Below are 27,759 nucleotides of genomic sequence, written 5' to 3'. Positions count from 1 at the left end.
TCCTCATTCAAATCACTATTCAGGAAGGCATTCTTAGCATTCATTTGATAGATGTAACAATTATTAATGGATGCAACAATGATGAGACATCGAACAGTGATCATTCGGGTCACAGGTGCAAAAGTTTCTTCATAGTCAATCTCATACTCTTGACTATAATCATTAGCAACTAATTGAGCCTTATATCTCTCAAAAGATCCATCGCTCTTAGTTTTAACCTTAAAGACCCATCTACACCCCATTATTTTCTTACTCTTAGGAAGATCTTGAAATTCCCATGTCTTGGCCTTTTTTAGAGCTTTGAGTTCATTTTCCATCGCAACTATCCATTTAGGACTTTTACTAGCTTCCGTAAAGTTTCTAGGTTCTACATAAGAATGAATAGCACTAAGACAGGGTAAAAAAGAGTCATACGATATGAACCTAGATGGAGCCTTTCTGTGTCTTTTGGTTCTACGAAGATTTTCCTCTTCATGAGGAACAATCTGACTATCATATCTTTCAAGAGCACTTCTAAAGGTGCTTCTATCTCTATGAATATAGGTGATGGGATCTCTAGATGGTCCTTCATTGATAGGTTGTTGTGAGGAGATTTCCTCAATATCAATATCACTTGAGTCATTCTGATTTGACTCATCATTACTAGAATCATCAGCTTTGGCTAATAGTTCAAATAAAAAGGAATAGTCAACATTTTCATTATGTGATTCGGAACTTTCAAAACCACTAAGATTTTCCAAAAAACTCACATTTCTAGAAACATATAGTTTGTCATTTTTAATGTCATAACACCGAAAACCCTTATGAATTTCTGAATACCCAAGAAATACACAAGGGATGGCCTTTGGCGAAAGCTTATCATTTCTATCTGTAAGGACAAAGCACTTACATCCAAACACCCTTAACCTACTATAATCAGGTTCTTTTTCATATAACTTTTCAAAAGGAGAAATTTTACTCAAATTTTTCGATGGAAGTCTATTTCTGAGATATACCGAGGTAAGGGCGGCTTTAGCCCAAAGTTTCTTTGGAATGTTTTGCGAAATAAGCAAGGTTCTAGTAGTTTCTATAATATGCCTATGGTTCCGTTCGGCTAACCCATTTTGTTGCAGGGTTTTTTAACAAGATTTCTGATGGAGAATACCATAACTTTCAAGACAACTCTAGTATTCATTTGAAAGATATTCACCACCAGAGTCAGACCTAAGAATTTTTAAACTTTCATTAAAATGATTTAAAATCATCATATGAAATGTTTTAAAAGTTGAAAAAACTTCATGTTTATGTTTAAGAAAGTATATCCAACAAAATCTAGTGAAATCATCTACGAAAATAACATAATACGAGAATCCTCCTTTAGATATTACAGGAGCGGGACCCCATACATCGAAATGAACAATTTCAAAGGGTTTTATAAAAAACATGGATCTTTGAGAAAAATGTTGACTTTTTATTTTCCCAAGAATACAATCATTACAAACAAAATCTTCTTTACAAAAATGTTTAACAAAAGGCAAATAAAAGATTTTAACAATGTTGAGATGACCCAGTCTCTTATGCCATACATGAATATCTTTGTTTTGAACATTACAAAATTGATTCTTGGGGACTTGAAGAAAGTCAATATAGTAGAGGTTGTCTCTCCTAGAGCCTTCCCCAATCAATCTCCCGGACCGGCGATCCTGAATCCAACATTTATCGAAAGTGAATTTTACATCGCAACCATGATCCGAGAGTTGAGAGACCGAAAGTAAATTTAAATTTAGTTTAGGTATAAGACGGATTTTGGGGATATAAAAATCTTGTTTTTCAAAATTTCTTATTCCTTTAATTTCAGGATGCACCGGAATCTAAAAGCCAAGATATCTTACCAGAAGGCGAGGAGGTAGACATAGCGGCTCCGGAAGTTCCTCCCTTGAGGAAAGGTTGCTAAGCTTCTACAGTTTAATGAAGAGAAATAAACCCATTTGATGTTGATGGTTGTTCCTCCGGTTGAGATGTCATGGCCATAACAAGAATTTTCTTTCATTTAGGGCATATAGGTTTAATGTGCCCCAGTTCTTTACAAAAATGACATGTAAGTTTGCTATAGTCTTTCTTCACTCCTTGACCACTTGAGTTTTGATTCTTGAAATGAGGAGGCTTGTGGGACTTTAAATTACTCTCTGATCTTGATACGACATTAGCACCTTCATTCTCTTCAATATGAGGAGTAGCAAAAATACTTAGATGGTTCTTGCTAATCCTCATGCGAGTCTCTTCCCCACTAAGTTTAGTAATTACATCTTCAAGAGAAAAGGAAGTGAAAGCAGATAGAAGGAAAGACCGGATTTGTTCAAATTCGGGCCTAAGCCCATTCAAAAAATTGAAGAACCTATATTCTTCCAATTGTTTGTGGCGAAGCTTTATTGCTTCTCCACTCCATTTTGGTTCGAGCATTTCGTCCCAAATAAAAGAGAGCTCGACAAAGTACTCTCTTATAAACATCTCCCCTTGTTGAAGCGTTAGAGCCCTCTTTGAAGATAATATTTATGGGATAAATCTCTAGACGTGTACATCTTCTCAAGATATTCCCAAGCTTGAGAGGCCTTCTTGAATTTGATGATATTTGCATTGATTCTTGTTTCTACGGAGGAAAAAATCCAAGAGCGGATATTAAAATTCCTCATTTCCCATTCCTCATGTTTTTTTGAACTCTTCAAGAGCTTTGATTCTTTCTTCGCCATCGAGAATTTTGATTTCACCCCCATTAACAATGGTAATTTTTGGTTCCGGTTCGGGGATTGTGTCTTGCACATAGCCCCATAGACCCTTCCTCTTTATGTGAACCTCCATGTTCCCGGCCCAAACATGGTAATTGGGTCCATTTAGCTTAAAGCCAAGAGCAAAATGAGACTTTTTTTTACCCATTAAGGAGTAAAGAGAGAGGGAGAAATACGCGCCAACACAAAATTTAAAGCTCTTTCTTGCACAAGATTCTTCCAAAATATTTAAGAAGCAAGCTCCACCACTTCAATCCTCAAATATCCAAAGGCACGCTTTTCGAGGCACTCAAAAATCAAACAAATCCACGATCCTTTATCACTAACGTGGCTCTGATACCATGTAAAAGTATCTTCAAGAAGATACCAAGAACAATATTACAATATTCTTGGAAACAAATGTGAACACACAGGCACAACAAGAACACTTGTGAACAAATAGCACAATACAAACTCACAAATGCGAACCCAAAAGTCATAAGTTCCACTAAAAGAGCTTGGGCTATAATCCCACAAGCTTACAAATACAAGGGAAGAGGCCCTTATTTATAGGGTAAGAGAGAGCCTTGGGAGGGGCTCCACACAGTCGTTGGAGGGGTCCAACGACTAGTGTGTTGGCCCCCCTAAGGTAAAGTATATTGTACTAAAAAGATTTAAAGGAAAAAGAAAAAAAATTGCAAAAAGAAATTACAATCATATTCAAGAAATTGAATATGCATAAAAAGACCAAACTACCCCTATGACTATTATTAGAATATATATATTTTATATATATAATAAGTAGATACATATACATATATATTAATATATGTATATGTATTACCTTATATATATAAAATATATATATAATAGGTTACATGGTTTGAATACATAATTTAACAGTGTGATACCATGCAAATTTAGATAATCTTTAAATTTCTTTGATAAAAATTCTCCCATTGAATCTGTGCGAAAAATAGAAATATCTTTTTCAAACTTATTTTTTGACCAAGTTGTGAAATATTTGAAAATATGAGAAAACCTCATATTTATGTTTGAAAAAGTAGATTAAAGTATACCTAGAAAAATCAACAAAAATCACAGTATACATATCCACCCCTTTGATATAACTGTTGTTGCCAAGCGGTCTAGAAGAAAAGAAAGTCCCTTCATGAAATGGTAATCTCTTCATTTTTCCAAGAATAAAGACTTTACACATAAAATTTTCATAGTTCCAACTTTTTTCCAAATTTGAAAAATGTTGAATTTTGAATACATTAGGATGACCAAGTCGTTTGTAGCATATATTCAATTCTAATTTCTTAACATTAAAACAAAATGCTAAGTATTTCACAAAAAATCATGTAATAAAAACCTTCTCTATGGCCTTCCCCAATCAACATCCCTAACTAGCGATCTTGTACCCAACATCCATCAGAAAAGGAGACATTATATCCATTGTCATAAAACTGATAAGAGATTTAAATTTAATTTGAGAATATATCTAACTTTTGGAATGGTAAATTTTTTAAAGTTTTGTGTTTTAAAAATTCTCTATTCCTTCTATTTTAAGAGATGTACCATGGGCTTCAAAAACATTTGACATGCTTAAGTTAGTATGACATTCAGATAAAATTTTTACTATTAGGGGTCACATATCGAAGAAGGATGAAATTGTTGCTCCAGTTAAGGTTTCATTTGAAGAAGATACTCCTTTAAGAAGTGGTTAGAAAATCTCCATAAGTTGACATTAATACGGGTACATCATTAGTTTCTTGTGAGGAGTCAACTGCAATCACCTTCCTTTCCTCCCTTCTTCTAAACTTTGGACATTAAGGCTTAGTGTGCTCGGGTTCATGACACTTATAACAAATATTTTTTTTCCTATCATAATCATTGCCTTGTTTCCAATAAGGCTTGTTATCATGCTTATTTTCTTGTTTTCAACGAGGTAGCTTGTAGGGTGCATGTAGTTTCTCGGTCTAGAGATGGCTAAAACCGAGTCATATTCATTTTTCAAAGAGTGCCCATTTAACCTATTTTCTTCCATACTTAATTCTTCAATAGTGTCAATAATAGAGGATACTTTTTCTCTATGAAGAAGAGCGGATTTGGTGCTTTCAAACTCCAGTCTCAAGCCATCGATAAATTAATAGAAATGTTTCACGTCAAATTGCTTTTGCCAAAGCTCTATATCTTCTGCACAATGCCACTTAGGCTCAAGAATAGATAATTTTTCCCAAAGTTCGAACAATTTATTATAGTATTCCCTAATACTTTTGTCTTTTTTAGTCATTGTCTGAACTTTATTTTTAAGATTGCACACATTCTTAAGGTATTCCTAAGCTTTATTAGCATGCTCAAATTTTACGAGACTAGAGCATTTTTTAATATTAACGTTATTGATTAACCAAGACATGATCTTGGCATAACCCATTCTCCACTCTTTTCACTTTTTTTAATATGTAAAAAGTGCCTTGGTCTTCTCACCATCCCCTAAAGGTACCTCTTTTTCGTTTTCTACCTTTGTGAGGACTAGTTTAGGCTCCGGATTGGAAGCATCAATTAATCCTCACAATCCTTTTTCCCATATGTGATACTTCATTATTGAAGACCACATTACAAAATTAGTATCATTAAGTTTTATGGGTACGAATGGTGACTTTCTTATTGTTATCCATCCTTACAAAGTAAAAAGAAAGAGAAAGGAGAGAGTAGTAATACGAGCACACCACCACGAATACACGAGCACTTAAATCACCAAGAATTTCTTTTTTTCTCTCATGAGCACGGAAAATGATGTAATACCCAATCCTCAAGAGTCAAGAGCAAACCTTGCTCTAATACCATGTAAAGAAAACAGAAGTCACCAACAAGATCCACCACAATCATAAAGTGAACACACCAAAAGTCACAAATGGGCTCACTCACAAAACACACCAAAAGCCACAAATGGGCTCACTCACAAAACCCACACAAGGGGCAAGACAAGAAGCTAAAAATAAATAATATTTTATTGATAACCTTCATGCAAGAAGCATACATAATGTGGGGACTTTGCCCCATATTTATACACAAAGGGGGAGGACTCCATAGATAGTCGTTGGAGTTCCAACGACTCTTATTTTGTTGACTAGTTAACATGTGTTCGGTAGTTCAATTACAAAAAGAAAAAAGAAAAAGGAAAAATAAAGAAAGAGAAAAAATATATTTATGTAAATAAATATACATAATATATATATATATATATATATATATATACATAAATTTACAATTTTTAACAGGCACCATTATATATCATCTCATCTTTTGGTGATCTCACCTCTGCTGGTGCTGCTCGAGTGATGTTGTCGATTATGCAGTGGTTACCGGGTTTTTCTTCATCCTACTGAGATCTGCATATTGGTGTCTATAGATCATCCTTTGTTGTTGTTCCTTGCTGGCCACAGCCATCATAGTGTGAGTTCCGCTGATGTTTATTAAGCGATCCTTCAGCAACCCAATGGAATCACTATAAGGGAAGAATGACGGAACTGGTCCGTTGAATCACACTATACCTCTCTCACAGAATTTGCAATGAAATTGTCCAGTGACAATTATCTTTTGTGGGAATCACAATTTCTTCCCTTGCTGAATAAGTACGAATTAATGGGGTTGTTGACGAGTTGAAACCCATGCCAACAAAGTATAATAAACCAGGAAAAACTGAATTGGAATCCTGAAAATGTTCTATGGCGAAAACAGGACCAACTTCTACTAAGTTGGTTAATTTCTTCACTCAGAAGCAGTCCCACTGTCTGGTGGTTGAACTCACCACATCTTATGACGTCTGGCAGACATTATAAATTTCTTAAGCTGCTCATTTTTGAGCAAAAATTATGCAGTTAAAAGATCAACTGCAAGATCTCTGGAACAATACCATCGATGAATATTTTTCAAAAAGTGTGACTCATTTCGATCAGGTTGTTGCAGCTTCGAGACCAGTGTTGGAGGAAGAACTGGTCATGCAACTTCTTAGAGTTAGAGGGTTACCCAATGAATATAAGGCTTTCAAAACATCCCTCTCCACTAGATCTAGTCCTCTTATTGTATACGAGTTACATAGTTTGATTCTTAGTGAGGAGGCCCAAATTGTGGAACAAGAAAACCACAAAGATGTGATCAACCCTTCAGCCAATGTGACCCAATACCAAAATCAGAATAATTTTCAGAATAAAAGAAATTATAGAGGGGGATTTAATAGGTATAGAGGACGTGATGACCGATTTAAGGAAAAGAAAGCCAAGCTATGTCACATGGGTGCGGGTGCGGGTGCGGCAAAATATATATATATATATATATATATATATATATATATATATATATATATATATATATATATATATATATATATATATATAAGTTTTAAATTTTAACAGTTAACAACATTAACACCGAGCCCCTCCCTGCGCTCTCTGTTGACAGGGGAGAGCCCGAGCCCCCCCCCCCCTGTCCTCCCTCTTTGTGCTGGAGAGGGGCCGAGCCCCCTCCCTACACCCTCTTTGTGCAGGGGAGGGGTCGAGCCCCCTCCCTACACCCTCTTTGTGCAGGGGAGGGGTCGAGCCCCCTCCCTACGCTCCCTGTTGGCAGGGGAGGGGCCGAGCCCCTTCCCTGTCCTCCCTCTTTATGCAGGTGAGGGGCCGAGCTCCCTCCCTGTGCCCTCTTTGTGCAGGAGAGGGGTCGAAGAGGAAAGGAGGAGATCAGAGGGAGTCGGACTGAAGAGAGCGTACTTGAGGAAGAGAGGTCCGGCGGAGCGATCGACTTTAGGAGAGGAAGGGAGGATTAGGGCAAAAAAAATTGCCCTAATCCTCCCCTCCACAACATATTTCATCGGGCAATTTTTTTTTAAATCTAAAAAATGGATATAAATGACCCTGGGTGTGTTGACCGCACCGGGTGCCACACTGCACCCGCGTCGCGTCGACGCGGGTGCGGCACCCGGTTTGTCGAGTCCCTGTAACATAGAAGCCAAGATACCAACAATGTTTTGGTAACAATCAACAGCGAGAGGGTGATGCAAGTGTTAAAATATATGTATGTATATATATACTCATGTATACATATACATAGTCATATATTTTATATATCTCATGTATTGTAATAGTTAATGCCATATATGGGCATTTTGGTCTTTTCACTTGTAATAATAATTGTTTATTAGAAACAATTATTAATTTAGTTTTATTATTTTTTATTGTTCTTTTTTGTTGTTTTGTATTTTGTCTAACCATTGGCTCCCCCACCATAGTCATTGGGGCCTCAAATGGTCATAAATATATCCGTTGGGAGGTCCCCAACGACTCTATGTGGGGAGCTCCCAATGGCCTCCCTCCTTAGTTTTGTATATAAATAGTGGATGTGCTTTCCCCTATTCTTCAATGCTTTTTCAAAGCACATTATCAATAAAGTGACTATTCTTTTACTTGTTTGTATAGCCCTTTGTATTGTCTCATAGTAGACTTATGAGTATGCACCTTTGTTGTGCCTTGTTTTGTCCACTCTTGGACTTGTATGGGATTTTGCATATTGTTCTTGTAATTTCGCATACTTCATTACATGGTATCAGAGCAATAGTTCTTTTGGTCCTTTAGAAAAGTGTTTGTGGGTTGGTGGTGCTTGCGGAACTCAAGGTGGAGTTCTTTTCGTGATCTTCAATTTTTTCTCTTCTTCTGTCAAGTCAAAATGAAAAAATGAGCAAAAAATAGATCACTCCTTCAAATTAAATGGTTTCAACTAGATGATGTGGGCATCCGCTATGGAAAATAACCTCAAAGACAAGAAACTTTAGGGATACGTGATCGCTATATTCCGAAGTCTCAACTCAAACTCACTAAGTTAGAAGCAAATAAAAAAAACATTGGAAGGAGATGCTTGAATCAAAGTCATTGAAGATCATCAATCCAAGGTAAAGGATTGAGAAAGTAAACATGCAAAATTTCTTGCATAGTTTATGAACAATGTTGAACTCAAAATATGTGTCAACATTGCTAAGTTCCATAAAGCTAATGAGGCATGGTTATTTATAAAGGGTATGTATACCCAAAAAGACCTTGCAAGACAAAAAAAAATCAAGAAAAAATATGTACCATCAAACAAGGAGACATAAATATCCGTGACTACTTTAGTACTCTTGGTCTTCTATGGGACGTGTTATCCCTTATTGAACCCAAATGGGTTGCTAGTGAGGATGTTGAGCTAAAAAGGGAACAAATAGAAAATAGCATTTTTTTCAATTTTTGCATGGGGCTTAGGCCCGAATTTGAACAAGACCTCTCTGACATCGATCTAAACATCTTCATTTGGAAGACATCGTTGCCGAAATATGCCAAGAAGAAACTTGCCTTGGTATGATTAAGGGAGAAGATGAAGTGTGGCATATTTCTAAACCCGACAATCATGTGAAATCCTACAAGCCTCCACACCGTGGGAGGCAAAATAGCTATAATGATAACTATAAAAAAGTCATTTGTCATCATTGCCATGAACCAGGGCACATAAGACCTAATTGCCCCAAGTTGAATGACTCTCCAAAGAACAAGGTGGCTTCTGTTGAAAAATGCACACCAAAGAAGGATGAACCAATTAAGGAAAAAGACTATTTTTCACTTGCTCAACTATCGGAGGCACTTCAACAATTACTCAAATCTCCTTCTACATCGGGTGCCACGATAGACTCACCTTCTCCTCCAGATATGTCTTCTTGGATCCTTGATTCAAGAGCCTCCTTTTACATGACACCTTATGGGAATTGTCTATCTGATTTATGCACTAACTCAAAAACTACTTATGTTTTAAATACCGATGAAACATCTTTGCAAATTAAAAGTATTGAAACCTTAGACTCTTTCCAAAATTTGTGCTTAGCAAAAGTTAGGGTTGTTCCACAACTAAATTTAAATCTCTTTTTTGTTTCTCAAATTTGCAATCATGGATATGAAATCTCCTTCTCATTCAAGGATTGCTCCCTGTAGGATCTTCGGTCCAGGAAGCAGATTGGGCAAGGACATAGAATGAGAGATGTCTACTTCATGAATTATCTAAATCTTTCTCCAGTTTCTTTGTATAATTATGTCCAAGATAAGGATATTGAAACTTGGCATAAAAGGCTTAGACATTAAAGCTACCAAAAAATGCATCTTCTTCCTCTTAAAAAAAAAAATTATAATGAAAAAGATTTAATTTGCAAAGATTGTATCTTTGGAAAGATGAAATATATCTCTTTTCCTAATAGAACTTTTGTCTCTAAAAGACCTTTTGAATTAGTGCATTCGAATGTTTGGGGACCTTCTCCCGTCGTATCAAAAGAAGGATGTTCATATTATGTTACTTTTATCGATGATTTCGCTAGATATGTGTGGATCTACTTCCTTAACTTCAAATCTAATGTGTTCTCTTTCTTTAAAATATTTCATATGATTGTCAAAAATCGATTTTAGAGCAACAATTATATTCTTAGATCTGATTCATGTGGTGAATACTTATCAAATGAATTTAAAAATTATTTAGAACAAAATGGGATTTGTCACCAAGAGTCATGTCCTACAACTCCCCAACAAAATGGATTAGCCGAAAAAAAAATAGTCATATTATAGAAACCAATAGGACACTACTTATTTATAAAGATATTCCAAAAAAATTTGAGTTGAGACCGCTCTAACATCAACATATTTGATAAATAGAATGGCCTTATCATCCTTAAAAAATGTATCTCCTTATGAAAAATTATTTGAAAGAACACCCGATTTCAAGAGGTTGCAAATTTTTTGTTGTAAATGTTTTGTATATAAAAGAGAAATTGCCTCCAAAAGCCATTAAATGTGTATTAATATGTAATGGAGAAAACCAAAAAATATATAAATGTTTTGACTCTAAGAGTAAAAAATTATATGTTTCTAAAGATGTAACATTTTTGAAAAATGAAATTGGTTTTAAGAGTCTAAGGAAAACAAAGAAGTAGATTACACCTTTCTATTTGACCTCTTGCCACACGAAGAGTTGACTTTTTGTGATGATTCTTTAAACAATGACGGTGATAATACCTTGAATGATAATCAAAATGGTGATAATAATATGCATTCAAATGATGAGAATGTGGAATCACCTAATAAGAAATGATGGAAACGATGATATTGTTGATAAACCCACACAAATGTATACCCGGCGTGAGCAAAGGAATTTTCTAAATGCTTTAGAAAAGTATTCACAAAATTCGTCTTTAGAAGAATCCTCTCTTAGAAGATTCAATCGTGTCTCTAACCTACCAAGTAGGTTTGCATCTTATGATACATTGCCACCAAATTATAGAACATGTCTAATAGTTTTACATTTCTATCATAAACCATCGCATTATAATGAAGTAAAAAAATCTTCTATAATGGGTTGAAGCAATGAATATAGAACTTAAAGCTCTTGAAAAGGCTAAAACATGAAAAATAACTTCATTACCCATAGGGAAGAAACTTATAGGATATAGATGGGTTTTAAGGTTAAAACCAAGAGTGATGGGACTCTAAAAATATATAAAGTTAGGTTAGTGGTCATAAGGTACTCTCAAGAATATGACATTGACTATCAAGAAACTTTTGCCCCAGTAGCTAGAATGACTAATGTTAGGTCACTCATAGCCGTCGCATCTATTAAAAAATGATCCATATACCAACTAGATATTAAAAATGTTTTTCTAAATGGTAAATTAAATGAGAAGGTTTACATGGATCTTCCATCGGGGTCTTGTATTGAAAAAGGAAAAATCCTTAAACTTAAAAAAACTTTGTATGGTCTTAAACAAGCTCCTAAGGCTTGGCATGATAAATTTAGTAATGTTATGGCTCGTCTAGATTTTCATTCCTGCTATACTGACACTGCTTAATTTGTCAAAAGTACAAGTTATAAAGTTGTTATTTTTCTACTTTATGTAGACGATATGATTATCACTGAAAGTGACGAGGGAGTTATGATATTAAAAATATTTTGAAAGAAAATTTTGATATGTCTGATTTAGGATTCTTAAGATATTTTTTAGGTATTGAAGTTGTGTATTCTCTCAGAGGGTACATTCTTTCTTAAATAAAACTTGTTGCTAATATTTGTACTAAGTCAGGCATTACAAATTATAAGAGATAAAAACCCTCGAAGTGATTAATACTAAATTAAGGTTGGAAGATGGGACTCTGCTTGAAGAACCTACAGCTTACCGCCAACTAGTTGGGTCACTCACTTACTTGTTTATCACTCGACCAAACATAGCTCATGCAGTTCACTCGGTCAGCCAGTTTCAGAACATGCTCCTCCCATTATGCACATGAGTGTTGTCTTGAGATTTGTTGGATACATTAAGAATAATATAACAAAATGGTTTTTTTATTCTCATCTTCTTCATTAGATCTACATGTTGAAGATGGGACTCTGCGTGAAGATCCTACAGCTTACCGCCAACTAGTTGGGTCACTCACTCACTTGTTTATCACTCGGCCAGACATAGCTCATGCAGTTCACTCAGTCAGCCATTTTCAGAACATGCTCCTACCATTATGCACATGAGTGTTGTCTTGAGATTTGTTGGATACATCAAGAATAATATAACAAAAGGGTTTTTTTATTCTCATCTTCTTCTTTAGATTTACATGCTTATATTGATGCTGATTGGGGTGAAAATCTCAATGATAGAGTCTCAACTACAGGTTTTTATGTATTTTTAGGTGATTCTGATTTTATTGAGATGCAAGAAGTAATAAAAAGTATCATTATCTTTAACTGAAGTTGAATATCGTGCAATGACCACGACAACAATGGAGTTTGTGTGGTTAAAAAGTCTTCTCAGTGATATGAGAGTAATCATCTCAATACCTTCGAAGATGGGTTGCAACAATAAGAGTGCAATCTATATTGCAAGCATCTACACCTTCCATAAGCGAACCAAACATATTGAGATGGATTGTCATTATATGTGATGAGTATCTAAGAGGAACTATTATGTTGTTGTATGTCACATCGAAATACCAGTATGCGGATTTCTTCACCAAAGCTCTTCTTGCTCTTCAATTTATTTATGTCCTTAACAAACTTTCGGTCATTTTGTTGTAAGTTTGAGAGGGGTGTTAAAATATATGTATATATATACTCATGTATATATATATTTATATATTTTATATATTCTCATATATTGTAATAGTTAATGCCTTATAGGGGCATTTTGGCCTTTTTACTTATAATAATTGTTTATTAGAAGCAATTATTACTTTATTTTTATTATTTTTTATTATTCTTTTTTGTTTTTTTTTTATATTTTGTCTAACCATTGGGCCCCCCTCACCATAAAGTCGTTGGGGCCCCAACGGTCATAAATATGATCGTTGGGAGATCCCAACGACTCTATGTGGGGAGCTCCCAATGGCCGCTCCCCTTAGTTCCCTATATAAATAAGGGATGTGCTTCCCCCTATTCTTCAATGCTTTTTCAAAGCATATTATCAATACAATGCTTATTCTTTTACTTGTTTGTGTAGCCCTTTGTTGGCTCTTTGTATTGTCCCATAGTGGACTTATGCTTATGTACTTTTGTGCTTGTATCGTGCCTTGTTTTGTCCACTCTTAGACTTGTATGTGCTTTTGCACATTGTTCTTGTAACTCCGCATACTTCATTACAACAAGTGGATCCTAATCTGAATGAGTGGTGTGTCAAGCAAGTGACACACCTTGCCACAACGCTAGGCAATGCACTCGGTACGCACTCCTCTACTAGGCTGGCCCCCAAGCCTACTCTGTCGGTTAGCTACCTATGGTGATGATGCATGATACCCTGACTTCGGTGCAACACATCATGTGATGAATGAATTAAGCAATTTGTCGTTGCTGCAGTCACATTACCAAGGTCGTTACTCGGTAAAGATCAAAAACAACTCAGGTTTGAAAATCCATCACACGAGTTCCTTTGATTTTTTCGTTCAAATTCAGTTTCTACTTTGAAAAATATTCTTCATGTTCCTGATATCACTAAGAACTTATTATATGTGCGCAAGTTTGTTAAGGATAATGATGTCTACTTTGAGTTTCATCCTAACTCATGCAATGTGAAGGATCGAATAAGAAGGAGAATCCTAGTCAAAGGGATGATTGATCAAGGTCTTTACTGCTTACAATTGGACCCGAAAGAAGCTTTGCTTGGTTAAAGAGTCTCCTCCCTGGACCGGTGGCATTAGCGGCTTGGCAATCCTTCCTTCCGGATAGTTAAACTTATTCTAAATAAATATGGTCTGCCATATAATAATGAAAAACTGCATAATGTTTGTGTGGCCTATCAGCAAGGGAAGAATCACAATCTTACCTTTGCTAGAGCATCTACTTTTAGTTTTGCACCCTTGGATGTTATTTATTTTGAAGGACCATCTACGGTTGTGTCTAATTGAGGTTTTAGATACTATGTGCACTTTACGTGGATTTACATGCTCACACATAAGTCAGAGGCTTTTGAAATTTTTAAAAAATTCAAGGCTTTGGTTGAAAATGTCACTGATAGACGAATCAAATATTTACACCGATTGGGGAGGTGAGTATAGAAGTGTGTCCAAGTTGAATGTCCACATTCCACAATGCCTTTCCTCCATAGTCAATTATCTAAAGAGGTTTATATGTATCAACCACCGGATTTTCAAGACCCTTGATATCCACACTATGTGTGTCGTCTTTAGAAGGCTCTCTATGGCCTAAAGTACGCTCCCATGGCATGGTTTCAACGACTCAACAGTTTTCTACTTAGATTTAGATTTCAGACTTCGAAATCAGTCCCATCTCTCTTTGTTTATCATTGATCATCAGTCCTGATCTTATTAGTTTATGTTGATGATATTATAGTCACTGGAAACTTGCCCAAGCTTCAAGTCTGGCCTCATCCCTTCAGCTTGAGGGGGATATTAGAGCACAAGGATCTGACCCATCTCCAGGAATCAAACCAACTTAAAATCCATCGCATATCAAGGAGAATAACTCTAGAAGACTCCAAGATAAAAGCAGATCTTGTGAAAATAGAAAGATCAATGTAGAGAGAAAGATTATCACCGTGTTACTATATAGAGATAATAGCCTCAAAATGTATTCAAAGTATATCAAGGAAACCTCCTCTTGATGATACATAGAGAGAGAGAGGAGAGACTTGTTACCGTGGATGTGGTGAACGGCCGAACCATGTAAATTTGATTTGTAGTGCTTGGTGTGAGTGCATTTGTGTGTGTGCTTCTCTGATACATACATATATCTGTGTGTGTGTGATTTAGAGTGCTTTGCTTCTTACGAGCCACTACCTTTCATTTAACCCTCAAACATGGACTCAATCAATCCTAATCTCTCATAAAAAAGGGACTTGGGAACTCTTTCTAAAATGAATGAAAAAGATTACTCTTTCCTTGATGCTCTGAACAAACAAACTCATTTCCTTTTCTTCTGACTCTTGGCTTTTTAAGAAAACCATTCTGCTGAGAGCAAGCAAAACAAGTGGTTTTAAAGCTTGCAATAGCAATACCACTGCTGTAAGCAAGGTGGTGCAGTTTCCAATCAAGCTACTTAGGTAAACAGTTCCTCCTATTGCAGCTAAAGTAGCAGCAAATTTTATTTACTTTCCATGATGGCAATTAATACTTAGACTTCATAAAGTTCCATAAATACTGTCATGGTAACAATGTATGTAACTGAAATGATATGTGATGAAATTGTTAATGTCAATGTAACACAGGTCCCCTAATTAATGTGTTGCTAAGATTTTCTAAGGGGGTATTTGAAATACCTGGATCTCAGATCCGAGCATCAGAGTTGGAGTCGGGCATGCTGATGTGGTGCAGGTCCCAGACCAAGATCCAAGGCACTTCAAATGAAGGACCATATATCAGGGATCTCAGATCCCTGATATAAAGGTAACGGGAGGAGGGGGGTCTCAGATCAGCGATCCTTGGATCTCAAATCCTCTGATCTCCCTCGGATCTGAGATTCCAGTGATTCAAACACAGCCTAAATGTGTACTAACCTTAAAACTAGCAGATCAGAAAGCTTACTTCTTACCCTTCTCAGCATCTTGAGAAACATAAGCGAAATGAAATGTGGTACTGTATTATATTCCGTCTAGGTTTCCAATAGGGTGAAATACCAAGAAATGCATTCTGCATATTCCTCTCCCCAGATGATACATGACTTTCTGACTACCATTTTTTTATTATGTTTATTGGAAAATAACACTTTCCATATCATCAAAGAAACAGGTCCTAGTCATCAGATTTCACCAAGAGAACATTCACGCAGTTAATTTTAATCACTAACTGATAAAATCCAGCCTTTGCAATGTTTATATCAACAACTATGGTTTATAATCCATTTGATGTGCCCTCCCTCAGTGTTGAAATAAATAGTCAACAAAGTGCTGCATGTTGAAATCTACTAAAGCCAAAAGCTACACAGTTGCATTCAATAACACTACCTCTATTCACACAAGAAGCTCATAGCCTCCAGGAAAACATCCTACACATAAACTAGTAAAAATAGAAAACTGAGGCCAAGACAATAAAAAACTTAGATAGAAAAAGGTATATGACATGGGTTGCTTCAATCTTACCAATCATCTCTTCTTTCATCTTTTCCCTCTTTAAAGCAGCCAATGGCTCCAAACGTTGTATAGATTTTCTGGCATGCTCATTGGAGGGTTCTATCTCTAAAATCTTCTTGATGTCTAGAAACAAAAAGTTCAAAAGAAAATCCTCTCAATATAGTTCCAAATATATGATGACAGAATAACCAAAACTCATAAATAAGTGGCCAACTGCTAAAACCATAAATGTTGAGCCTGAAAACTTCACGAAGCATATTTAGCACTTGAGGAACATAATGGAAATCCAAAAATACCTGTAAGAGCATCTTCAAAATTCTCAAGTTTTTCATTTGCATCTGCTCTTCTATTCAAAGCTTTTACGTATGTTGGATTCAACTCCAGTGCTTTTGTGGATTCATTCACGGTTTCTTTATATCTTCCCTGACAAGTATTTAAGGTATGTATGAGTTACAAATTCAAACAAAAGTTACTTCACCAAATCAAGAGCAGACATTCTAATGAAATCCCAGGTGATCATTAGCTGATAAATGGAAAATGAGAAGCTAATAGACGGAAATCAAAATAATGGCATTAGCAAGTGAAATGTCAAAGGCTACATTTTAACTGTATAAGCAATAAAACTCAGGAAAAATGGAAACTTTATCCAATGCCACTCCAAGGATGCAAAAGACGATAAACGCCACATCCTTGATAAATCATATTGTCAGAAAAGTTATGTAACTCTTATGCTTTCAATATGCCAAGTATAGCGAGATACAAAGGAAAAGAATTTTGTTGCAGTTTTCTTAGATAATCTACCATTTATTACAAAATCAGATTCAAAGGTTCAAGTATTAGTGCTTTCAAAGAAAATCTATAATGAGCTCTATGCTTTTCTGTAATGCTTGACATTATTCATATTGTTATAGGAGCAACATACCAATTTTGAAAAGCAGATTGCGCGATTAGCATGACAGATTGAACGAATTTCAGTTGATAGAGGTGTTTCAAGGGCAAGTTCCAAAGCATGGGCATATTGTGACAATGCGTCTTCATAGCGTCCAGCACTAAATAATTTATTACCTTCAACTTTTGCATCATTTGCTTGAGCTAGCGCTCTCTGTATCAAACAAAACAAATCAACCATCAGGGCAGATTTAGTTAAAATCCAATCATTAAGAAAGAAAAAGCAAGGATTTTGCAGCATACCAGAAAATTACACTTAAAAATCAGGTGTTTTCTGTGACTTCTGAGTTTTGTATCATCATGGAAGAGGTTAGCTTTCTCATTTAGCAGTTTCATAAGGGATAAAAGATATGCTAAATTGAGTTCAAAATTTAGAAATAAAGTACAACTAACTCAGTGAAATACAATAAAATCATCATCATCAAGAAGTGGTTTCTTAAAAAAGAGTCACGTCATAAACCCAAATGAAAACTATTAACATTTTAATAGTAGAATCTTTAGAGAAGAAGAAAGCATCACATCACAAAATTATTGGTTGAGATCCAGATGGGAAAATATCAATCAACACCAAAAAATTGATATTTCTGCATCTGGATCTCTATTGATAAGTTGATCATGTGATATTTATTCTTCTCAGAAGGTTCTAATATTTAAATGTGACGGCATGAACATCTTAAGTGCAATATCATGTTTTAGATAATAAAGATTCTCATACTATCAAAGGTAGCAGCAATAAAACCTGAATATATATTTTTTATTATGAAGGAAAGTCTCAAACATCAAATTGCAAATCATGCTACAATGGTGTTATAACTTAGAAAACTGATTGTTTTCAGAGAGGTAAGCAACAGGATAAGGAGCAAAAAATTAAAGTTCAAGAGATGAATAAACAGATTACCGTAGACAAGTTTAATGAATCAGACAGTGGCAGCATCCACTTTACATATTTACTGGCTGAAAGTGTGGTGAACTTGGCACGAGATGTATAGTGATACAATAACAGAAGAAGACCATTGGAGAGAGAGCATCTCAAGAAGATGCAAGCTAAAAGGACATAATGGCAGCCATTCACATTGGGACGTAGGTTAATCCATAACTTTCTATCTTAAAAGGATTAAAAATCTATTTCCAAGAAGGAATCAAAGGCGTAACCAAAGAGCAATTACAACAGAAAAGAAGTGACAAAGACCTCTTTAAGTTGTTCATCAGTTAGTGCATCTTCATAAGTGTCATCAGCGGGAGCAGGTGTAGGCAACTGTTCATCTTGCTCCCCTTCTCCTTCACTAGCTGTTTCATACCCCTCCGGTTCTTTACTTGCTTCCTTCACACCCAAAGATGAACTACCATCAGCTTTAACTTTTCCAACATGATCATCATTGCCTTCAGAAACAGGTTCTATAGTCACCATATCACCTTCTCTTTTCACTCGAGCTCAATCAAAATGAAAACTGACGATGCAAGAGGACGTATTAAATGAATCCTTCAGGGGGAAAAAATAAAATGAAGACAGATCAGCTCCCCTTGAAAACAAATTCTATATCAAAACAAATAAGATCTTGAGTCTACGAAAACCCCAATTCAATCTGACGGATACAGGATTCCGCATCAAACGTGAAATATACACTAATCCCAAAAGGCTATAGATTAGCAAGTAGAAGGAAGCAAAATGAAAGAAGCGAATCTGAATCGATCCAACTTCAGCTAAAACCCATAAAAAAACTCAACCTTAAAAACCAGTTCCATCAAGATCAATTGCATAAATAGAAAGATGGTAATCAACTTTTAGGCCATTTACTAAGAAAAAATGGATCAAAATCGAAATCAGAACAGTTGCGCAACAAGATTACCCGAAATAATGGTACTACAGGAACTTACAACAATTAACACGCACTAAGAAACGAAGAAAATCCAAAATGGGTGCTCCCCAAAAACCCCAAAATGCAAACCGGCAACAATTTTATGAAGATATGAAACCCCATGACCGAAGAAGAAAACATGAAATAGAGAGAATGACCCACGAAAAAATAGGGCACGAACATCAATCATTTCCGATCATAATGGGGAGAGACCATCAGCTTCATTATCAAGGAATCGTGCACCAAAATCGCTAGGATCAGAGGGTTCCGTCCATAAAAACTATTGAAATCGAACTAATGGGGACAAACAAAAGAAAAGAGAAAACACCATCTTCGATTCGAACAATACCTGGGGAAAAACAAAAGGCTACTTCTTTGTACGGAAGGATCCAAGTGACAACCCCAAGAACAATGAAGAAGACGTGATAGAATTTATAAAGGATTTCCAGTTGAATCATGAGAAAACGAGAGAGAGAGAGAGAGGCAGAAAATTCTAGAGTCTGGACCCGAACAGACCCATCGGGGTGTGCTTTAGGTTCGGATTCGTATTATATTCAAATCATAATTTTAAAGTCGGATCTGATTCGAAATCCGATCAAAATCTAATTTGATTGCATTTTTTTTCATGTAAAAAACATACTTTAAATCTTTTTTTACTGAATCCGATATTACCAAATGTGTTTTGGATAAAGATTAAACCCTACCCAATAGGGTATGAGTTCAGATATGGACTCGGATTCGGATTTACTGTTTGTATTTTGGATCCAGATTTGAATGACAATGATCTGATCGGTATCAAATCCGTTTTCACCCCTGTTAGCAATTTCCATTCTCGGGAAAACTCGGAAAGCAAAATTTTGGTTTTATTTTCACATTATTGGCGATATGGGTGATAATATAGGTGTTGCCTGCTGGTTCTACGTATAAACACATTTGAGTTCAGTTTGGCCAGGAGTTTATGAATGCTATCCAAGCCAATATCGATCCAACTCGTTACCCAGTATAAGTATAAGGTTTCCTAAATAAGTCTAGAATGTTAAGTACCTTGTGTAAAACAGTCACATTATATGTTATTAATATGCTAATTATTCCATAATAATATTATAAACTAAACACTTTTATTATTAAACTAGAAACTTATTTTTCCAGTTATATTAAAGCAAACAGTTTCTATATTTATTATTGCTAAAATAACACGACCTCAACAAAAGCTTATGGGTTTAGCCTGAACCACCATACAATCCAACCCAAGTTAATGTCAGGCCTTACTATGGGGTTCTAGAAGTTTCTTTACCAAGATTTGGTTAAAGAAAAAAAAAGGAAATTTTGTTTGTAGGTTGCTTTAGATGGGTATTTAGCAAATCTTGTTTTGTGGTTAGGTTCACTTGCATGTGGTGTATTGCAGGGGTGTCATTGGGTCGGGTTTGTTCCAGACCTGACTTGTACCAAACCCTATAGGGTCAGGGTTTGGCAATAAAGAAGGAGGCCTGATTAGAATCCAAGTAAGACTAGAAGGGTCCGATTAGTATATCAGACCGGGTATGGTTTCTGAAATTTTATGCCAGACCCAGGTCCGATTCCAGTTCTGATTAAGATATATGATTTTTTTATGTAAAAAAGTAAAAAAAAATTATTTTACTGGTCTGAACTGGGTCTGGTTCATGTAATCCTTATAAGATCCAGGTATGGTTTTTCTTATGGTAGACCTGATTGAACTTAAAAGAATGGATCCGGTACCAGCACCTCAAAATCAGATCTGGGTTTTGATCTACCTGGATCTTATAACCCGTTGACACCCCTACTGCATTGTGATGTGTTATTAGTCTTCTTTGGTTCATATAAACATTTACCCGCTCCCCAACATGTGGCAACTACTGGTTTTAACTAGGGCTGCACATGGCCGAGCTCAGTCTGAGCCTGGGCCTGATGAGGTCAGCTTGATAAAAAAAACAAAGACCTCAAGCTCGAGCTCAAAGAAGTCTCGGCTCGGCTTGAGACAAGACGAACCAATGTTTTTATTTCCAAAAAAAAAAAGTTTCACTAAGGGGTGGGATTTGAACAAGCAACCTCTTGAATAAGCAGACGTCTTTTTTTGGCTTTACATGCAACCAAACATGTATAGGATTTACCCTCTCGGACATGCCTGAGCCAGGCTCAAACAAGCCAAGCCCAAGCATGAGCCAAGCTTTATGCATGCCCACCTTTGACTGCACAGCATTCATAATAACTTGATGACTGAACTTGTTTTTTCTTATTTATTTTAAAGTTTGTTACCACAGCCAACATTTTTGTTTATTGTTGCTTTTCTTTTTTCTTTTTAGAGTAATTGATGTTTATTGCTTAATACTTCAACAACATACATACCCGGTTTTCACATCAGTGCCATCTCTCTCGAACTTTTGCTCTGCTAATGTGCTGATTCTTTTGTTCAACCTATAAAAGCAAATTCTGAAAAATTAAGTAATTTACAAATTCTATACATAAACACAACATTATGTAGTTTCGATAATGAAATGCTAGCAATGACTGCACAAAAATATGCCAGACAATGGTACCACGGTTGTTCTCACATGTTCAAAATATGATCTCCAGACTGGACAAGGGTATAACTTCACCAAATTGTCATGGACAAAGTCATGCAATTCTGCAGCAAACTTCATGGCATAGCAAACACAGTTTTGAGTTGGTTGACAACAACTAACTTGATTTGGTTGTGTCCTAAAAAATCATCTGTGAATGACTGCAATGCTATCTACTATGAGGACGATTTTGGGTATAGAAAAATCATCATTGGGTATAGCTTTATTTAGGTTGTTAAAATTCATGCAGATGATAACTTTGTCGGTGGATTTAAGGACTGCAACAATGTTGGCTATTCATTCTAGGTAATCTATGTGCCAGAATGAATCCTACCTTATGCATATCCTTTAAGATAGCCTTAACATTTGGCTATTCATTCTAGGTAATCTATGTTCTACCATTTTGTTCATTTCCTAAGCATTTGCTTGGCAGGTTTGACATTTGGGTTTAAGATACGACAATGTTCAACAAGCTCACGACTTGTGAATATCTAGTACTCACGACATGTCTTTGTATGACAATGCAAACATGTCTTTATACTGGGTTATAATCTTTGCTGCTATTTTCGTGAGATGTGTACTCATGCAGACTTGCAAGTAATGAGCCCCTAAGAGCTTCACACATCTAGTACTCATGACTTGTGAATATCATTGTAATGTCTCAAAATTTTAACTCAAAAATTTCTGGTTTTTTTTATGCAACACCCTATCGATAGCATTGTTTTAACTGGACTAAGCACTAGGGAGCCCGCCTAAGTGCAAATGCGAGCGTATATTATTCCACTAGAACAAAGTTCGAGAAAGAGCCAACAAAGGATAAGAACCCTTTATTACAAAAATCAGAAATACAATGAAAATATTTATCTTGTTTTAAATTAGAACTTTGGGCGGGTTACAGGTATTCAAACACATCACCATTCATCCATAAATTAATTTAAAATATTTATCAAATAAATGAATCATTCATACAATAATTCTTAAATTTAATAATTAATTAATCAAAACAAAATCTCTGGGATTCAAATAGTTGGTACACATGGCACCCCTCAGCATCTTGCAACTGCTCTAGCTCATTCACTCCTTATCTGTATTTTATAAAGTATACGGGTCAAACTTCAGCAAGTCTCAATAGAAAACACACTAACCATGCAAGAACATACAAAACTATATGTAGCATCAAACAACATTAAGAACATGTATCTTATACATAATTATTTCAAGGCATCAAACTAAATATACATAACTAATGTTTTTATGCAACATATCACAGAATAAGAATAAATTCATGAATATGCATATGAATTATCAGAGTATGTTTTCACACTAGTTTTCACAGATTAAATGTGTTCAAGGGTAAGGTTATTGTTTCTCTTTTTGTCATTCATGTGCATTACTTGCAAGCCATTGTCACGAAATAGAAGCGACCATTCAGATACTTATTATACTATGTATTTTAATTCCCATGCGTGACTTACTAAGATGAATCCACTGAGGGTGGTTCAATGCGAGAGAAAATTCACCAATGGCCACTAAACAAACAAGATGCATCCTAAACCTCTATAGAATATATGAACATACCGCCTAGAACAAATATTGGTAGTTAAAGTCTTCTACTACATGTAGACTAGAGACCAAGTGAGCTATGATGCCAATGCCGAGAGAAAAATTACCAGTGACCACTAAACAAATAGGATGCATCATAAACCTCTGCAGAAGATATGAACATACAACCTAGGACAAATATTGGTAGTCCAGGCCTTCTACCACATATAGACTAGAGACCAAGTGAGTTGTGATGTAGCAATACTCTGACCAACAGATACTAGGTCACACAAGGGTTGTAATACCTACCCTCTTAAAGGTAGGCCTATGATTTTTTATAACATATACCCTTGAGAGGTATACCTAGAATCCTCCAAATTAGGGTTATCTTTATTAAGGTCATAGGTCAATGTGGTTTATTCACATAGATAGCCCATTGCATTCAGTATATTTTGGTTCTCTTTTGAAACCAATGTTCAATATGCATTCATGTGCATTCATGTGCATACATAGGATTTCCATATGCACAAATACAACATATGGCATACCATATTGAAACTGAAAATTACATGCCAAACATACATTCATTTGTACACACATTACACCACACTGGTTTCTTGAACCATATATCAATTCATCAACATATCCATGAATGTATTTTTATGTCTTACAACACAACAATCATAAATATATGCAACATATCAAAATTGTGCTTTTGTAGCACTAAATTGGTTCCTTGAACCTTAAGTTTATTCATGAGCGTTCATATATGCAATCATGCATATCATGTCTCATAGTGCATAATATCAACATATGACATTATAATACATACCATGACATCAAATTGACCATCATAAACTCATGCTGCAAGTAATATCAAGTTATATATCATGTCATTACATAAGCATATAAATGAAGCATATAATTTCTTTTAACATTTTACAAAAAATTTATAACATGTGAATTAATACATGATCTCAAGTAAAGGCAATTTTTCAAAAGAACACTTGCCTTATGCTATAACTCCCTAAAATGATTTTCGTAAAAATAATGCATTTGAGAATCATATCCCAATATGCTCATGCTCTTTAGCATCATATATACACATATAGTTAAAGTACACCTACGTCGAAAGCCAAAAACCAAAACAATAGTGAGCTTTTCCACCTTCCTCCTCTTAGTTGCACTACCAATGGAGAAAAAGTCACACCAGCACCAAGACCTTCAAGAGGGGGGCGTGGAATAGGGAGAAGAAGAGAGAAAGGAAAGAACTAAGAAGAGTATTTTAAAAATCCTAAGTTAATTAGAATATCTAAAAGTTATTAAAACTAATAAACCCCTTCAATATTAAGCTTATTAATAAATTTAGAAACTTCTAGGCTAATTTGACTTTAGCCAAGGTAAGGACCTTAGCCATGTAAGTGGGGCCCACGAGAGGGGGCATCCCACCGTATGGATCCATACTACTTAATTAACTTCAGTAATTACATAATTCCTAAATTTTAATCTCAAATATCTTAGCCACTAACTTATATTTAAATTAAAATACTAATTAGGCAACTTGAGTTTAATTGATTATAGACTTAGGGGTTAGAAAAGTATAGGATTTCTAGCCAAGTAGAATGGGCCCACATAGGGGGCATTCCACTCTTGGGATCCTACTTGCTATTTAATTTACCAAATTCCAAATTCCAAATCCCATTTAATTTGCTGATTTAAAAATCTTACTTGAATCCAAATCCAAATCAGATCCAAATTCTATTTAGGTTAAATCCTTAACCAGTCCAAATTAACATCTAAATCAAATCCAAATCCAATTAAATTTAACATCCAAATTCAAATTCAATTAAGTTTTAAATTCGAATTCAATTAGATCCAAATTCATATTTAATTTAATCCAAATTCAAATTCACATTTGATTAATTCCAAATTCAAATTCAATTGAAACTCAAATTGGAATTAAATCTCATATAAAATTCAACTCAAATTGAAATTAAATTTCAAATAAAATTCAAATCAATTTGAGGTCTAAAATAATTTGAAATTCACATTCAAATTTAAATTTTAATTCAACTAAAAATTTAAATTAAATTTAACCTATAATTGAGACATAAAATTCATTTTTTTATTCATTTTTTCATGAAAAATCATAGGTATTATAATCACCAAGTTGACAGAACATCGCAAGTTCAAAACTCATGAGTGAAATCATTGGTTACAGGGTCGAAGTTGGGTGTACTCTCTAATGGGCATGGGGGACCTCATGTGTTTTACTAATCGAAGGCCAACTAATGTGTGGTTAGTGATCAAGGAGTTTTTCCCTTAGACTATCAGGAAAAAAATGCAAGTGATGATTTCTTCATACATTAATTTTCCAAAGAGTCATTCTACATGAATCAAACTATATATCATTAGTGATGATGGAGTTTTTCCCTTGGACTGTCAGAAAAAAATGCAAGTGATGATTTCTTCGTACATTAATTTCCCAAAAGGTCATTCTACATGAATCAAACTATATATCATTATGATTCTAAAAGATCATGTTATTTCCTTTACATGAACTAAAGTTTTTTTTCATTATCAAGTTGTGGGACATGGCCCACTTTGTGACCCTAAGCAAAAAATAGTACTGATTTACTATAAGAAATGACACTTTTACTAGCACTATTTTAGCACTAGTAAAAGCCGATTGTGCACTAGTAAATATTTTTTTTGGCACATGCAAAACACTAGTGGTTTTGCTTGTAAATATGGCATCGGTAAAAATTTTAAAAACTAAACTAATTATCTAAATTAACTAAATGAAATTAAATAAAAAAAAGTGAAGTAACTATTCTATGTTGAATTTAACAAAATATCTAATTAACTAACTACTTAATAATCAAGAAAACAAAAAAATAATACTAACAAAAAATTTAAAAGATCTAATTAACTAACTACTCAAGAAAGCATTAACCGAATAACATACAATTCAAAAATTCAAACTAACAAGATTCTAACTAATTAAGACACTAATAACTAATTACTAAGCATGTTGTACGAAATCTAATCTGACTAAACAAATCTAGTATAATGATAAAATGAATATAAGCTATCTATCTAACTAACAATGATTAAATATAAAGAAACTAGCTATTAATTTAACAAACTATCTATTTCTATTTGCAAGATTAAAATAAAAACTAAACAAAACTAACGTGAATTAAATAGAACTAGACATAACTAATTAAATTAAACTAATATTAAGCTACAACAATTCATGATTAAACAAAAATTTATGAACTATGTTACAAACCGATAATTGATAAAAGAAGGAAATCGGCTAAAATAACTTATTCTAATCTAATTATGCTAAACTAATTTCAATTAATCTAGTAAAATTAAAATAACTTAGCACTGATCTAATTGACGTGAAAATAGGAATAAAATGTGAAGTAAAATTATTAATTAGAAATTATAAATAATGATTAAATATCTAATTTGACTAATTATTAAATCTATCTAACTAATTCCTATAATTAAATTCTGGAAGTACAATATCATAAATAAATTAACTACTATTGAACCAAAAATTAAATATTCTACTTGGCTGAAGAAAAGAAAAATTATTATTCTAATCTATTTACTATCAATTTCTAATTATTAATGAAATAACTATTTAACGATAATTAAAACTAAACAAAACTAATCTAATATCCAAGAAACATAAATTAACATGAACTTATTAATCCACTAAACAGGAATAAACAAATTAAAGTTAAATCTAATTACCTAATATTAAAAAGGGCTAAAGAATCTACAAAAACCTTAATCGGCTAATTAAAATATTCTAAAAATTAAATCTAATTGAATACCAAATATTAAAAATCTAATTTAAATTATTCTAAACCAAATCTAAATAAAAATCAAGTGAAATAATAAAAATATCTAAACTATACCTAACAATTTCAAGAAAACAAAAAAATATACCTAAAAACCACTAAAAATCAAAAAACCCTCATTTATCTTTTTTTTAAAAATTTAAATATGAAAATAAAGAAACTCAGATCTAACTTAAAACTACTCTAAAATTAATCTAATCAATGAGAATATAAAAATAAACTACTCGATGAATCATTACAGACAATTTTTATAAATCAGAACTTACCCGACGGGCCTTTTCGGTTAAGATCTTTGACCCGGATGACTCAAGACTCGACCAAAATACTAAAAAGAAAATGATCAGACACTCAAAATAGAATCTAAACAACAAATAACACATAATATCAAAACTACAAAAAAAATTGAAAAAAAAGGGGGCCAAGACTCAGGTTCTTTAAAAAAAAAGGGAATAAAGACTGAAAAGTAGAAAGTGGGAGGAAGGCGTACCTCAAGGGCTGCCTCACGAGTGTTGGGATAGAAAAGAGCGGACTTATACCTTGGTTTTCATGCCACGAATATCTTTTTTGTTGCTTAAATTCTTTTTTGAC

The 27,759-nt window shown here is 34.4% G+C and overlaps 1 protein-coding gene across 1 annotated transcript in view; it reads right to left on the bottom strand.

The window, feature by feature from the left end:
- Positions 1 to 19,624, bottom strand: part of LOC149834491 (uncharacterized) — a 48,569-nt gene extending 28,945 nt beyond the window's left edge. The window contains exons 1-5 of the mRNA XM_090011436.1: positions 19,519 to 19,624; positions 18,503 to 18,793; positions 17,288 to 17,467; positions 16,662 to 16,788; positions 16,375 to 16,488 (exon numbers count right to left, since the gene is read on the bottom strand). Of these exons, the coding sequence (XP_089867562.1) occupies positions 16,375 to 16,488; positions 16,662 to 16,788; positions 17,288 to 17,467; positions 18,503 to 18,721 (640 nt within the window). The 5' untranslated portion in view covers positions 18,722 to 18,793; positions 19,519 to 19,624. The remainder of the gene's footprint in view (positions 1 to 16,374; positions 16,489 to 16,661; positions 16,789 to 17,287; positions 17,468 to 18,502; positions 18,794 to 19,518) is intronic.
- Between the last annotated feature and the right edge of the window lie 8,135 nt (positions 19,625 to 27,759).

Source organism: Nuphar pumila, chromosome 6 (assembly GCF_984573655.1).
Source record: "Nuphar pumila chromosome 6, dmNupPumi1.hap1.1, whole genome shotgun sequence".
Lineage (NCBI taxonomy): Eukaryota > Viridiplantae > Streptophyta > Magnoliopsida > Nymphaeales > Nymphaeaceae > Nuphar > Nuphar pumila.
Note: the sequence above shows the minus strand (reverse complement) of the source record. Positions and strands in the feature narration are given on the sequence as shown.